Here is a 16,445-nt window from a genome sequence, read left to right as displayed (position 1 = left end):
GGACTTTTGTACTATTGCTTGATTTGAAGGCCTGTTGTCCTGTTGATTACAATAAATAGGTCTAAAAAATATGTTTATTGTGTTTGACTGTTGGGCACTATTTATATTCATTACATTTAAAAAGCAGACATAATAGTAACTTAAAAGTTACTTTCCAGAGTAACTAATTACTTCTGATACACAGTAACTGGTAAGTAATTCAATTACCTTTAAAAGAAGTAACTAGTAACTAACTAAATACTAATTTTCAGTAACTTGCCCAACACTGTTAATTATATAACCTAATAAAAATCCCACTACACATACAGTGGAACCAGAAGCCTCGTCACTTGTCCGGCTCCACCACCTGGGCTCGTGCTACTCATCTGGCGCACGGTGGAACACGTGACCCCCATCACCTCCCTTCCACTGGGAACTCGGGGGGCTTGTTGTTGACCCACGCAGAGGAACACACACCTAAATACTAAATAATGCAGACATAACGAATGAGCGAGCACGCACTGCAGCAGCGGTCGGGTGAACACCTTCACCTGATGCGAGCGCGCAATGCGCATGCGCGAGCCGCGTAGGTTTACATCTGCTGTAAGGAAACACGCGGCTGGGCATGTGGCGCGAGGGATCTCTGTGCGGATGGAGAGACAGAGCTCATCCGGTGACCCGGACAATGACCCAAACCACAACAGGCCCGTCGGGGGGGTTCGGATCAAAGGTCCTGATTGCACAAAAGCACGCAAGCACGTGCTGTGCTGACCTGACCTGCGGTAATCAGAGCTGACAGGAAGCGTAATTAATGAGCATGCTTATACCGTGAGTGCTGATCTCCTCTAGAAACATCAAATCAACACCCCCGCCCCATGCCTATGCTGCCCCCAGTACAGCAGCCACGGGTCTGGTGAGGTCAGGGCACAATGAGCAGCAGCTTTGAGTCTTTGCTGCCCCCTGCTGTCGGCGTGCATCACATTTAAGATACAGGTTTTAAAAAAGAAATCTGTCACACATGGCATGAAAAAAATGCCTGATTGTTTCATTTATATACTTTATTGCAGATGGTTTAAATGAGAAGATTTATAATGAAAATTTTATAATGAAAACTGATTATTGCTAAAATCATTGTTGACCGCATTCTTATGTATCAAACATTTTATCCTTGTTACTGTAATGATTAATATAAAATTACATTAAATCTACAATTGGGAATATTTGAAATGTTTTCAGGGTGCTCTTAGTTTGGTAAATCTTTTATGCACGCTGGGCATGGAATGAGCTGCAAGTAACATCACTTAAACTCACTCTCTAGTGCTTTTACTGCTGTGAAGCAAAACTATATTCTAAAAACTCTAACTCTGGTGGCTTTGATGTCTCTCTTCTTGCACCACTAACTTTACCAGAACTCCCGAGAGAAGAGATGTACTTTTTTTAAAACATGAATGCATGTAAACGTGGTCTATTTTGCCAGTAACATCTTGAAGGCAAGCAATGAGCTCATTTTCTTCCTCCAGCTTTTCTTCCCTCAACTCCACAAGAAAGCAAATCAGTGCAATCTCTAACATGTCATTCTACTTTTCAAAGCCAAACAAATGAACCCTGTTGAAATGATTTAGGGCTCTTCCAGAAGCCAAAGAGGATATTCTACCACTGTGTAAGTACACTATTCCCTCCCCATGACACAAGTAAAATCCTCGACATGTAAACAACCTTCAACAATACATCTTGTGTAAAGTCAATTTTATTTATTGATTTGTAGAACCATATTTAGAAAATATACTAATTTTCAGGCCTGCAAAATCAGATTCAAACTGTTTGGGATCCTTAAATACTCTTGGAGAGATGGGAGTGCTAAGTGCATGATAACACATCTCAATCATCAACATACAATAAAAAGCACACATACACAATAATCAAATTATAGGTCACAATAAAAAACATGATTGTTGACGGATTAAGTTACCGCAATGGTTAGTGCAGTTTTATATTTGTTATTTACATCTCCGTCATGATTAGCACAGTACAAACTCACTTTTAGTAGTCACAGATTGTCAGTAAAAGATGGAGGGCGATGAGAAGACCGCATTAAATTATTTCACTCAAATGCATAAAAGCGTTCATGATGAGTAGAGACATCGAACTGCTGTGTGCGATTTGTACCGCAGGTCAGAGCTGTCCTTGTGCCTGAGAGAAAAAACACAGCAAGAGCTACAGAGCAGGAAGCATACCAGTACATGCACTATCGGCAACAAAATGTTTACATGGATTAAAAGGAGAGAAAAAAAACAACAAAAAGTAGTCGTTGCAGCTTTGTCATTTCAGTCCACAGTTTTAAAAGCTCGTCTCTCTCCAGTCCTCCTTGTTCCAGGCCTCGCTGCCCAGAACATTTCCTCTGGTCCACTGGCAACGTCACAAACCGTCTGGGTCACCAAGCCGGGGACTTTCATAACCTGAAGAAGCGGATAGAATGTGATTACATAACTATAAAGCTGAAATAATCAAAGTCTTTCCATTACCAATGTACCCTAAAGTTTCACCCACACCCTTCAGTTCCCTTTTCATCAGTAGACTCAACTTAAAGATGATGTTGATATGTGAATGATTTGTACTGGCAAAGTTCACATCACAATAATTACCCAACTTCGCAGCGGCCCCGAACTCCACACAGGCCTTCAGTCTATTTCGAATATTTGTGCTGGATTTGTGGCACGTGACTCGTTGTATGAAACCGGAGCAGAGAGCAGTTTACATGAAAAACATGTAAAAACATTTAATGTTGTTCTATGGTTGCCAACGTGTTTTCCACATCAGTCTCATAAGGTGATAATACTGCCAGTCACATATGTTTGTAGCAGGAGGCAACATCCAGATCAGCAATGAGGAACTTAAACCCTGCATTGTTTCTATTGGTCAGCAGGGGGCGACTCCTGTAACAGCAAAAAAAAGCAATTGTTCAGAAGTTAATGAGAAAATAACCCTGCTTCTCAATTTATTTATTACCTTAGCCAGCATTGTAAACATCACTTATAGCCTCAGTTTCGTCATATTGAGCACAGCGTGCTGTTCAGTAAATGATGCTCCCACTTGGTCATTGAAAAATGGGTTATCGAGCCATTGCTTCTATTTAGCTCAACGCTTGGATTTCACTTGTGGTTTCCTTTCATAGTGTGACAGCGTGCCCATTGTCCATAGGATGAAGAGGACTTCAGCCCGTCTAAATTGTAACCAGACGCCGCTTCAGCACTTTCTACGTAGAAGGCTTTTGTGTCATCATCTCTGACATGTGGACCTTTTTACGATTGTGATTTTGAGCTTTCTGATACACACTTCAGTATCACAGAGGCAACGGCCAGTGGTTTGGCCTCAGGCGTTCTATATCTTCAATACCAAGCGGCTCAGCGTAGAAACTGATGACCTGTCAGCTACACGTGGCCGCACATTACCTGAGTAATGCAAAATAGTATCAGTTTGAATTAAAGCAGGAGGGATTCATCAGTACTGTAAAAGGATGGGAGGGGTTCTAGTTTAATAGCAGGCTCATCCAGGCTGCAGGCTGTGCCAAGACTTTTCTGGAAAACTGCCAAATCATATCTTGGAAATATTGTTTTAGTTCTTTCTCTGGTCAGCCAGTCTTAAAATAGCGGAACAAGCATGCTTTCAATATGTCGGGTGTGACTCAGCCAAGTACTGAAAAGTCTATAATTGAGCTTTTTCTTCAGAAGTTGAGTCATACAATAAAGCTGTACACAACTTCTTCTGGGGATTTGAATTGACTTCATAAACCGAATTTCTCACAACATTTAATCAAATTAAAACTGTACACATATCAGCAAGAAATCGTTGTTTTGAGATAAACCCATCGAAAACTTCAGGGTGAAAAATTCCCCAGTTCCATGGTCATCACACCACACATATTGGCAGAAAGTGAAACAGGTACATACACCTGGTCCCAGCAGGGCAGTCCAGAGATCTGTTTCTGTATTGGGGGAAACGGGCCTGGATCCTGCGATCTGAGGACGTCTTCAGATCGTAGGGGCTGTCCCGCTCCGTGCCTGAGGGGAAATGGCACGACAACACACACAAGAGGGGGGGTGGGGGAATAAAAAAAGGGGGCGTAGGATGAAGGAGCCAGGAAGCTTTACGGGCAATAAAGAGACTCACGCTGCTTTTCTTGTGATAATAAGACACAAAGGCTTGTTTTGAATGAATTAAAAACAGCGAGATGTGCATCCGCCTCAGACGTCCATGCGTAAAACTAACCAGCATGCATGCTGCGTTCATCATGATGTGTGCAACAGATGGGGCAGCAGCAGTCATACAGTACCTATGTCAAATGAGTTGGACTTCCTGGTGTGACGCAAAGTTGCTGGAAATCCATTATGACCTTCTTCATCTGGTTAGTGAAATGGTGATAAAAGAAAAGAAGGTCGCCATTATCATCTTATATTATTATTATTATATTCTGTCTAAATGGACTTAAGGATGTCATCATATCAGATAGTACGATGTATACTGTATAATTATGGCCACTTTCTACTAGTAAAACTCAAATGTTTGTTATCTAACACATAACACAGTAAAGTTGTTACAGCACCTGGACTGAAAGGATCTGCCGCTTCTGTCCACGGCGTGGCTGACGGGGGTGGGCTCCTCCTCTCGGCAGCTCCCTCCTCTTGACTGATTGGCGGAGCGCTAGCCAAGCTCCTCCGCTCATCGCTGGATTCCTCCCCCGGACTCACGGGGAAGGTGTCGGGAGGGGGTTCCGGAGAGGTGTGGTCTCTCGAGAGGTGACCGGGCTGTGGGAGGGTTGAGAGGTCGCGAGTCACAGTGTTTGAGTGGGAAGCAGATGTTTGGCTGTGTGTATTTAACACGCTGTACACAAACCTTACTGGGAACCAGAGGACGCTGTCCCTCTGGCCCTCGCGCTGTCGGCTTCTCCTCCTGCTGCTTCCTTTCACCCTCGTCTTCTTCTCCTTGCAGCCTCCCTGCCTCCTCTGGAGAGACAGAAACACAGCCAGCAGAGTCTTAAAAATGAGCCGCCAGTAAAAAAAAAAACAAACACAGCCTGACCGAGGAGCCCGTCCATGCTGTCACTGGAAATGTAAGAAATCACTGCCAGACATATGAAGCACAAACCAAAACGAAAGGATAAATAAACAATGAAGCGTCTACAATGTTTAACATTTCTATGTTAAGTGCTTTTTACAACTTTAACACAAAAGGCTATGCATATGATAACCAGCGAAAGGGTCGTCACTTATCAGATCTTTGCTTGATGATGTTATTTCAAATGTCAAGTTGAAGATTTCCTCATTGATTTTAAGCGATGACCCGTGCCGGCCTCCAGCTATTTTACCGATGTCTTAATGGCATCGGAACCACAGAGTAAATAAATTTGTTTTGCCACCATCGTGATAGTTGGACAGCATCTAACAACCAGGGAAGCTGTTAAGATAAATAAATATGATACTCTGCTGTACTCTGAGGGAGAACCATCATATAACATCACTTTCTGTCTCAGATGCAGTACCTAAACTCTCCTGCAGGTGTCTCTGCCTCATCGCAGCCACACTCGGCTTGATGCACTGTGGAGGCGGCTCAGGCCTCGGCCCACAGGGGACCACAGCGCCCTCTCTGTCCTCCTCCGCGTCAGCCCTCGGGTCCGTCAGGGGTACGATCCTCTCCTGCCTGCCCTTCTCCATCTGCCTGTCAGTCTGGTGTTTGGAGGATGCCACGTGGCCGTTCGTTCGAGAGTCTGCAGGCACGTCGGAGATGGTGGTGGTTCGGTCCGTGTCTTGGTCCATCTCTTTAATGTTGCAGGTGCTGCTCCCATCGGAGTCCTCGATGTCTGCCCCGATGCAACTGTACACCATGCTGACCAGGTCTGTGGACTGGACAAGAAAAAGACAAAAGAAAAGATAGATGAGTCCTCGAACCGAAGTCACATACCTTATAATATAGTGTCTTGGTTTCTCGGTCTTCCATGACATACTGAGGCATTTAACCGTCTAGCCTGGTGGAAACCGCCATGAGAGTGAGGGCTACGATTAATATTTAATAATTCTAGTGAATTCAATTACACTAAAATTAAATTATCCTTCATTTTTACGGGGATGTCAAAGCCTCTCAAGGCTCAGTGAGGATCCTGCAGATCCAAACAGAGATTTGAAAATAGGCCACTTTTCTAAAAAGCTACACATGTCCAACACAGATAAAGACCGGGAACATCTATACACCTTGGCAGAAAATCTTTGCACATGTGCATTTACTACCGGCAGGATGGTGCACTATTCCACAGGGAAACACCGCAACATGTGCCAAACGGTTTGGTCCATTTGTACATCGGAGACACACACACGCGGAGTGACACTGTGCGTTGAAAGGATTCAGGATTCTCCGTCAGTAGTGAAGTGGTTGGAATTTGTCACTGTGACAGCCCTAAACAGCCCACCTGTCTTTGGACGGAGGGACTAGCGGCCCTCATCCCGTGCACAGGTACACTCTGCACGGGCCCAGGCAAGGGCATGGTCCCGTTGGCTCCAGGAAGCGTGCTCTCTGGCCTTCCCGCCTCCTTGGTGTGCTGGATCATTGAGTAGACGTTCTCTGAGGTGCTGCTGGAGCACACACATACACACAAAAAAAAACCCTGTAGATTGTGATGAGTGAATCACATCTATGCACATTTATTTGTTTGAGGTTTGACCCGAGGGGCACAGGGTGATATGAGGAAGTGCTTGGTGAGCTAATTGGCCTGTTACTACGTCACAAATACATTGTGCCTTAACAATCCGTACTCGGCATTAAAAAATATGTGTATGATAAATGTCTCTATAATCGGGAGAAGAGGTAGAAACTAAGCTAACCCGGCTAGGATCGGAGGCCACTCCGCCACACAGCCTGAACGGCCGCAGGAAAGTGAGACAGATGAAATGAGACTTGGAGGTGGAGGACTCTGTGTTACCATTAATGATGCTTGGTGAACAGGACAATGTTTCACGATGTCACAATTTTTGATGTTAAAATGTTTGCTGCAATTTCCTCCAGGATTGCTCTACCGTTGTGTTTAGCAGTCATGTTCCTCCTTTGTTAGAAACGGGCTACAAGTGCATTTTGTTGTAAGTCCCTGTGTTGCATGCTGCATTGCGTGCTGCATTATGACAATAAATAAAAGATGGCATCAATAATAAATACAATCCTTGAAGACAAAAGGATTGTGTGCAGGAGGCGGCGTGAGTGAACACAACAATGAACAATGTGGAGTGCTTAGCAACAACCTGCAGCCAGTCCAGCGCCGCAGCCGCGTCACCACTTTTAGGTCACAACTTTTGAGTTCAATTTGTAAGCACCTCAGTCTGTTAAGATGCATACACAGCTTTCACTGAGTGCCCTTTTCTTTACAAAAACACCTACTGAGTTATTAATCGGTGGGTTTCTCCTCCCTGCAATGCTGCTGTCGATGGTTTCCTAAACCATGGGTGCCGTTATGTAACGGCAGTGTCAACGAATGCAACGCAACACAGAGTTCAGTAGGAGACAGCAAAATATTTTCTCCCATTAAAATATTTATAAGGCAATGAAGTGACGTCAGCGGCCACCGCCGGATCCCTTCCACAGCGGTCTCCTCCTCTGGGTCTGTGCACTGGGTGGGGTCACTCTCGCCCCCTCCCTCCACCACGCCGCACACTCACTCTGAGTCCTGATTGGAGATGGTGGAGTTGCGGTTCTTGCGGAAGCCGGAGAAAATGGACAAAACGCTGCGTCTCTTCTTTCTCCTCAGCGACTGGCCCTGATGTAGGTAGGTCAACTGACTGAAGGAGAAGGGGGGGGGGGGTAAAGACAGCAGATTAAAAGAGGATAGATTGTGTATTATGGATACATCTGGATTCATCTGTAGAATTACTGCCAACTAGCCATTGACCACTTATGTCAACGGACCATTTGGCCTTAACGTTGCAGTTTGAGTGGACGTGTGCAGATGGTTTAATATGCGAGACAGACGGCAGCAGGCGGTTTATTCTGCCTCAATGAATCTTTTTCATGCCCTGCTGGTGAGCATTAAACACATGCTGTCATGTGAACTTGTAACTGTTAATGAAATACTATTTTCATGTGGTTCCATTAGTCAGTAATGTTCAATTGGCATAATCTTAAGCCATGCATCATTATATTACAATCAAAACCGTCCAGTTGATGATATACACAATTAAAGTAAGATGTTAATAAATTGCTCGCTTAACGTTGACCTTGAACGTGTTTTTATTGTTGTTAGAACAACTCAAAAGTCTCCACCTATTGTACTACTAATAATGATAATACAATATTGAATGATTTGCAATATTGGCCTGACGGTAGAGAAGCTACGTTTTTGGCAAATACTTGAAAATGCTCATAATGACTCTTATTACTGAAGTAACACCCTAAAATCAGACTTTGACAGGTAGACAAAGTGCTGCTTCGTCACAACACGGCGTTAACATATAGTATAATGTACACGTTGAATCACCATGGAACACAAACTATTTATCAACCCTTCAGAACATAAGCATTAGCAGTTGAAGTTTCTGAGGCAGCCAATATCACCCTTTTTCAAACCTTTCAGAGTTCATGGTCTCCCCGTCCTCCTGAAGGACATATCTGACTAGCTGCTAATGAGTCCACTGTGTTTACAGCTAGGAACAATTAGTGAACCAAAATAGAAAAAGACCAAAACACTGTGCTAAAAGATTGGTCTGCTTGGTGGAGCTTTGTGGTTGCTGTTGTTTTCATGAAAGCAAACAGTTGTGTTTGTTCAGTATATAATTGCTTTGCCGCAGATCGGTTTTCACAGGCAGCCAGTAAGGTCTCTAATACAGCGCAAGACCACAGCTCCAAAGAAAATGAGCCCGTAAACAGCAGGACAGATTGTGACAGTAAACAAGATGATTTATTTCATATTACGGTTTGTTCTGGTTATTGGACAAATAGAGCTACAAATTAGGCCTCCATGCAAAACAGACTCCACTACATCGCCAAAGTGCTTGAGAGGCATGCTGTCCATTCATCTTTGCCCCCACTACAGGACATGAGAGCATAAAAGCACGGACAAGGACATTGAATATACCCGTTGTTCTGCATGTGCATGTGTGTGAGTAGCACGCAGAAAGAACACCTCTTACGGAGGGGAGCTGGAACATCAGTCGTTGGTGCAGGAGGCTGCTTTATTGTTTGTGAGTTTGTGTCTAGAGCCGATGTACAAAGAGTCTCGCCCACTAAAAGCATCGGCAGCTTCATACAAAGCTAAATGCGTTTAAAGAGTAAAGAAAGACTACCCCATTTGTAAAGGCCGCAGATTTCTATTATTCACTTAGTGAAATAATTCTGTCCCATTTCACACTGATCATTTTAACTGATTGATAATTGTTTTTCAATGTTCTAAGGAAGAAAACAAACAAACTGAAACGTTCTCCCTTAATTATGAATTCTATAATCATAATTTTAACTTAGCATATTGTAATTAGAACATTTTTGAATGATTATGAGATGTTTATCCAATAATTGTGATAAAAACAGTAAGTCAGTTTAGGCAGACTGAAATGAAACTGCACTTTCCTTTCATAGCTGGAGGCTTTAAAAGAGTCAATATTCATGCTGGTTGTCAACATTGCCACAGAGTTTTAGTTAGTTGTTACAGTTAGGAACAGATGAAGAATTTACTTAAAACCTGCATTAAAATGATAAGCAGTGAGGATAAATTAGCACATTTTAAATTGAGAGGCAATGTTATTTACACAGTTAGCGGATGCTGAGGAAGTGTTCTTTGTGCCTCCTGTTGCAGTGTCCCCTTCTGCTGCGATAACACTGAAAACGTCCTTCCTGTGGGGCTAATAAAGGTCAATCATATAGTTTGATCTATGTGTGCGCTGTCTGCTCCATGGTTGTGTGTTTTCTTTGGTGCGCTAAGCGAGCGATACATCTGTGGAATAATGTGAATCCAGTGGCAGATTTTGTGAGCTACCTGTCAGGTAGGACTCTCTTGCTGTAGAAATCAGGTAGTCCGTCCTCCAGCATACTGACTCCTCCGTTCTCCGAACCATTCTACACACACACACACACAGGAAACAATTGGTAAAAAATTGGATAACGACGATCCATCTACCATGTCGACATAACACTGAGAGGCTGACAAAAGGTTTCATCATTTTAAATGGCTGGCTGGGGTCGTTTGTAAAACATCATCATGCCCCGCTAATGGGGTTTGTACAGATTTAGAAGAAGCTTTTTTTTTTTATATATATATATTTTTTTTACAAAGTCTCAAAACAGAGAAGCCGCTAAGCTACAGGCCGCCCCAGGCAGATGTCGGCGCATGATAAACAATCAAGTCACACATGCAACAGCTTCCTACTTTAAAAGGAACTTATTTTTGGAAAGTGCCCCTAGCGCGGAAAACAAGATAAATAGACTGTAATGCGGTAGAAAGAGACTTCTGACAAATAAACATCTCGGGTCTACTTTCTCACCTCAACACGCCTCTGAAGCTCAGTGTAAAAACACTGAAGGAGTGAGCTTCATGCTGCAGCATGAGAGCCACAAATGGTGGCAGTTACAGTGGTGCCAATAGCCCAATAAAGACTCCTTAACCTTCCCGGTGCAATATAAAGACCCAGATGCTTTGAAAAAAACCAATCTGTTTATGGTCTTCTTCTTCTTAAGCTTCTTGCGGCGTTTTACACAAGAAACTTGAGGGAAAATGAAGCGCACACTAAGCTCCCCGAGGTCACTGCCTCGCCTTTGACTTACAGATTCCGGTGGAGGGTGACCGGCTCTGTATCTCCGCGGCGGGCGAGGCCTGGCGTGGGTCACGTGACGCAATGGTGAGCCGTTGGTTGGGAGGGTGGACAGACACTCCCACGATTCCGAGTGGGTAAGAGTGGCAGAGTGCGGTGGGGCCGAGGGGGTCGGAGAGGGACTGGGCTCCTCACCAAGACCTACAACCAGACAAAATGACAATCACATACAGAGAGCAGCTCTGCTTAGGACGTTACCACTAGAGGGGGGAAGTTTGCATGAAGGATGTAACCAAAAACACTGACGTCGTAAGGGTTAATCCCTCAACACACTAGCTAATAGCATAAACATTAGCACGGGTGAGAAAGGGTGAAGCACCCCTCGTTCTGCTAAAGAAGTAGACTGATTTTATCACAAAGGAGGGTCTCTGGACCCCCAGCCTGCTTTTATCGTGGAGGCTTCATGCTGTGTGACAATTAGCTGCGAGTCGAGGCAAGAAAACTCACTCGGTCTGGTAGAGACGGGACGAATTCTTCTCGTTCGGGAGCTCCTCTTCTTAATAGCCATTGTGTCCTGTTATCAAAAGAAGATGAATGCAAAAGGATCAGTGGCTTTATTTCACATAGATGTGACAACAACACACATGGCTAGTAAACGGTAAATAATACGTTGATGAGGAAATTACTTTTGATTAAGGAGAGAGGAGATAAAGGAGGTTCAAAGAACATGAAATCAACATCTTCCCCACATGGAGAAGCCAGAGATTACAGGAAATGTGAGCTGCTTTCCAGATCGCACACTGCATGTGCAGTGTGCATCTAGTCTTTTTTCCACCGGAGCTTCATTCGTGTTCACTTATCTGCTGTGCAGATGATTGTGGGTCAGGACAGCCAGAAAGGCATGCTGGCTCACAGGATGCAAAGTGCTCAGTCTCCCTCAAACCGCCCAAATTGTTTTTAATTCATAGGATTTGCAACAGTTGAAATGTAGCAATGTGCATTTCAAAAGTTGTGAGTTGATTTACTTTAACGATCAGCTGATTGTTGGAATGCTTTTAAGCAAGTATTGTTCTTTGAATCTTTATTTCAACTTATTCTATTTCTTCCACGCCACCTTTCAACTCCTCCACACTTTCAGCTATTAAAACCGTTCAAATATTAAAATATTCAGCTTTCATGAGAGGGGTGCTATGACTTTTCAGCTTTCTACCTCATAAGTCTGAATTTTTATAAATCAATAATCATTAATATTTTACCATGGTCTTCCAACTTCTTCAACTTTCAGATTTTTCAGCTTTGCCAATCTTTCAGCTACAGACACCATTTCAACTGTATGTGACAAATTCTAAACTATTTTATGAAAAAAAAGCTTGTTGATATCTATTCTACTTTTTTCCATAGTCACTGATTATGTTTCACTAGTTTTTCGGTCTGTTTCTGAGTTTTATATTAGTGTGTATTGCGTTTCTGAGAGCTGAACAGCTAGAGTGTACCGCAGCGTCAGAATCGGATTAAAAAAGATTGCACTTCTGCCCTCACGGCCACAGTATACACTTTTTAGGCTTTTCATTTTTGTATAAAAATGATCGTATGCTTGTGCCGCTTTTAGTCCTGTGGCTATGGAATCTCACAGTTCTTTACTTTTTGCCTGAGGAACTTGTGAGTGAGACAAAGGCAGCCTCACGCTCCATAGGCTTCAATACAAATCTTTCAACATATTTCTCAAAAAATCCAGAAGGTACATTTTGTAAACTGCCAGTAGAGCCGTGAGGTGTGGATTCTATGTAAATCGCTGCGGTCTGTTCCCTTTCAGCAGCTCGTTAATGAACCCAGGTGTGCCATTACCGTGGATACTCACACACGCTGCAGTCTGTGTGACTCACAGCTGTTTCGTATTACCTGATTAGTGGAGTCACATGACGCAGCTATGCTTTCTGCCAACAGACCAACATTATGAAACCCCTCGCCTTTTCCCTCACCTCACTCTTAATCACTCACTCACGGTCTGTCTGTCTCTCTATTTCTGCCCCTGTCTCACTCTTCACCCTCTCACCCAATCCAATAATTTCAAAAATAAACCCCCCATGAAGGGAATTCTTACTGTAATGTTTGTGATGAGGCCTATTGATTAATAACTTATTAGTTTGAGGGACAAACATTCTGTCTCCCAACCCCCCACCCCCTCACCCAACTCCATCATTTCAAAATAAAAGCCTCAATGTGCGTAGAATTTCAACTGCCATTAATACTAAAATTACTCTTAATCCCTATTCCTAATACTACTAGTGGTGGTACTAAAACACAATTACTACCAGTAGTAGTGACGCTGCAACTGATTAGTACTCTTATAACTATAAAAGTACTACTGGTATTCATACTGCTACTTCAACGACTACTGATACTACTACCAGTAGTAGTAGTAGTACTACAATTAGTAGTACAACTACAAATAATACTACTATGGCTAATAGTATTACAGCTGATAATACTAACACTACTACCATTTCTATTGTTTCTACTGCTATTGATACTAAACCTATTACTACTACTTCAACTACTAGTACCACAATTACTATAAATAAATAAACTATAAATAAATATTACTAATATTACTACAAACAATTTAAAACTTTTTTTTATTCATCTCAGCTTTTGTTGTTATTTCTGTATTTTTTTTAATTCATTTCAGTTCCTGCAACTTCTGTATTTTCAGAAAATCTATTGAAATTCAGCTCCTCCCATTTCTGTATTTTCAGAAGTTCTTTAAAATAATTTCAGGTTTTCTTATTTATTTCTGTAGATTCAGCAATTCTTTCAAATTATTTTCAGCTTTTCTAATAACTGTAATTTAAGCAAATGTATTGGAATTCCATTCAGCTTTCTGTATTTTCAGCTATTTTAAAAAAATTATTTCAGCTTTTAGCTTTAAGCATTCAAACACATTTTCAGCAGGAAATGTATTTTCTAGTTCAAATTGTTGCCATCTAATCGGTACAAATCATCCAATTAGCTTGTTAGGTAATGCTCAATGATACTACTAATACACGTGTACCTCTGGATTACAATACTTACTATTCCCAGGTTGACGCCAAAGTCCTCGTCGGCAAAATCCAGAGGCTCCACTAATCTGGACTGTCTGATGGTGCGTCTCCCCGTCCCCACATCGTCCCAGCGCTTCGCCTGGGACACCTGCCTCAGCTGATGCAACACACCCACATCAACCACATGCACGAATACACACCCGCACAAATACACACACACACACACACACACACAGCGTTATCACCGTGATGTCCTTCGACTCAATCTCAGAGGACGAGTGCGTTGCAGAAGAAGCTCCTGATCAAAGCAAAGGATGCTCTGCAGGACTGTGCCCGTGAAGAATACGAATGAAACACAATTTCATGATTATTAAAGAAAAGTGAGGCATGATAGTGGGCGAACTCGCATTGCACCAAAAACAGAGGAAAAGAAAATGAGACACACGGCTGCGGGGGGAATGGAATGCAAAACAGTTATTGCCAGAAGTCTATTTTTTGCATTCTTTCGGCTTCATTTTAAACAATTCAGTTTTCAGGAGAGAACGCCCCGGGGCTCCAATCATGTCCTCGACAGACACAAATAGACTTTTCCGGTTGTTCCCGAGTGCAATATCGTCCTTAAAACGCTGCTCTGGTCTTAGGACCGTTCATCTTGATACGGCAATCACAGAGCAGATCAAGAAACACTCTAGATGCTCAAAACCTCACGAGTAATCAAGACATGGGCGATCTATTTCGCAGGTTTACACAGGTTTGTCACACAGTAGGGGACGCTCTGCATTACTACCAAATCCAATCTTAAAAGTGAAATGTTCTTGAGTTTTAACTTTGAGTTTTGAGGGAGTGAAATCTGCTTCGAAAATTCTGCGTGCTCTGACAAAATGTAATGAATCATGGTGTCGTGCACAATGAGGCTGCACAAAGCAGACGATGATTTTGTTGAAGCTACTCGTGGATCATTGTTTATGATTGAGTTGTTGTTCGTGGGCAACGAGGAGCAATATTAGACTTGGACAATCAATTGCCTTACGTTGGAGTACATATTCAGATTTTATTTCCTCCCAAAATGACTCCCTTAAGTGGAATAACCCTTTTGAGGGCAAAATAATGCACTTTTCTGCCGCACCAGCTTACAAAGTGAATTATTTCTGTTGTTTCTTCCGAATGCCTGATGGTTGTTGTGCAATCAGATGCACAAACAAAAAAAAGAGGCAAGCCTGGGCTTTGCAGTAAACATCCCCAAAGTGGAGCTCTGGCATGAATTTGTGAGAAATTTCAGTAACTGAAATACGCCGGCGGACGCTGTGTTTGCGTCGCAAGAGCTGATAGAGAAACGTTGCTGTTTGATCACACATATTTGTTTTAGTTCAGTTTAAAGGGGATCAGAGTATTAATGGCTGGGAAATGAAGCAAATTTGACCCGCGTCTCTATGGAGAGCCCAGTAAGAATGGCCATGTCGGCGCTCTGGTCGGCCCTCTGGATCTCTGCGCATGTCACAAAACTCTATGTCAACCAACTGTAAGGAATATTTAGACATTTAGAGAAATCCTCGTCTTCCCACCCACCTGGAGCATCGTAACTTAATTTCACAAGTACTGAAATACTCCTTTAATTATTTTTTTAAAAAGCGGTATTCAAAGCTGAAATGTGAAATGTTATGTGACTGATATAATGTTGTGTTGTGTTATGTGTTGTAAAACCAAACAGTCTTTGCTGTGAAAGTTGTTGATTTCAGATTTTTTTGGTTCTACGTTTCTACAAAGAAGTCATGCAGGAAAGCTTTATTACCAGTACCAGGGTTTTATGGGTGTTGTACAGCTCTTGTAGAATCTGATCCACTATCGAGTTGGTCAGGTAGGAAACCACAGATAACTTCACCTCCCTGGAAACGAGGAGAGCAGAGGACGCAATGAAAACCAAAGTCACTCTCTTGGCTCGCCTTCGCACCGTGTCACCAGCCCTCCCTCTTACTCCAGGGCTCGGTTGATATCCTCGGCCGCTCTCTCCATGAAGGCGCTGCGGATGGCGGAGCGCGGGATGGACACTTGCTCCGAGATGGACGAGAGAGGCGTGCTGAGTCTCTCGGCGGCTGAGCAGGACATCGGACACAGCTCGCGGCACAGCGTCACCATCGAGTCTACCACCACCTGGACACGGTCAAACAAAGAAGTGCGTTGGCACGGGCGTACTTAAAACAACTTTAATCTATTCACACGCACGGTTCTCCAGTGACATTACCCATGCACCGCTAGCTCAGATGTTAATCGGCTCCTTTATTCAGACTTGTCATCTTTTATTTATGTGCATTGCAGCAATTCATTCACCCTCCTAACAATACAGACAATCTGGTCGCCACCTTCCAGATCCAACTTGTCTAGTTGGACATTTGAACCAAATTATTGCATATTGATCTTGACCTCTGACAATTCAAAAATGCAGCTTTCTGTGTGAGAAAAACATGTCTAAAATACAAAATAGAAATGTAAATTATTCTCAGGTAAGTTTCCAAGATTCCTTCTCAGGGGCGTGCTGCTTTTTTTAATCGCCGCTGTGAATTTAAATGCAACACTTTTGAAGTCAGCACACCTGCACTACGCACACTTACACAGCCACAAGCCGTTAATGGGCAATTTAAATGCAGCGAGTTCAGAG

General features: G+C 42.9%; 1 protein-coding gene across 17 annotated transcripts in view; it reads right to left on the bottom strand.

The window, feature by feature from the left end:
• Positions 1 to 1,708: 1,708 nt before the first annotated feature.
• Positions 1,709 to 16,445, bottom strand: part of carmil3 (capping protein regulator and myosin 1 linker 3) — a 63,680-nt gene continuing 48,943 nt past the window's right edge. For 2 of the 17 annotated variants that reach the window (XR_013467062.1, XR_013467064.1), the window contains exons 27-41: positions 15,765 to 15,940; positions 15,588 to 15,675; positions 13,824 to 13,949; positions 11,259 to 11,325; positions 10,765 to 10,952; positions 9,980 to 10,059; positions 7,674 to 7,793; positions 6,437 to 6,599; positions 5,516 to 5,876; positions 4,870 to 4,979; positions 4,580 to 4,781; positions 4,310 to 4,378; positions 3,927 to 4,037; positions 2,622 to 2,912; positions 1,709 to 2,435 (exon numbers count right to left, since the gene is read on the bottom strand). Coding sequence is in view for 13 of the 17 variants with exons in the window: in XM_040171199.2 (XP_040027133.2) it covers positions 2,395 to 2,435; positions 3,927 to 4,037; positions 4,310 to 4,378; positions 4,580 to 4,781; positions 4,870 to 4,979; positions 5,516 to 5,876; positions 6,437 to 6,599; positions 7,674 to 7,793; positions 9,980 to 10,059; positions 10,765 to 10,952; positions 11,259 to 11,325; positions 13,824 to 13,949; positions 15,582 to 15,675; positions 15,765 to 15,940 (1,908 nt within the window). In the remaining 4 variants the exon portion in view is untranslated. Of the gene's footprint in view, positions 2,436 to 2,621; positions 2,913 to 3,926; positions 4,038 to 4,309; positions 4,379 to 4,579; positions 4,782 to 4,869; positions 4,980 to 5,515; positions 5,877 to 6,436; positions 6,600 to 7,673; positions 7,794 to 9,979; positions 10,060 to 10,764; positions 10,953 to 11,258; positions 11,326 to 13,823; positions 13,950 to 15,581; positions 15,676 to 15,764; positions 15,941 to 16,445 lie in introns of all 17 variants that reach the window. The other 15 variants (XM_040171199.2, XM_078098711.1, XM_078098708.1 and 12 more) reach the window with 13 other exon arrangements.

This window comes from Gasterosteus aculeatus, chromosome 3 (assembly GCF_964276395.1).
Source record: "Gasterosteus aculeatus chromosome 3, fGasAcu3.hap1.1, whole genome shotgun sequence".
NCBI lineage: Eukaryota > Metazoa > Chordata > Actinopteri > Perciformes > Gasterosteidae > Gasterosteus > Gasterosteus aculeatus.
This window is presented reverse-complemented; position numbering and strand designations above follow the sequence as displayed.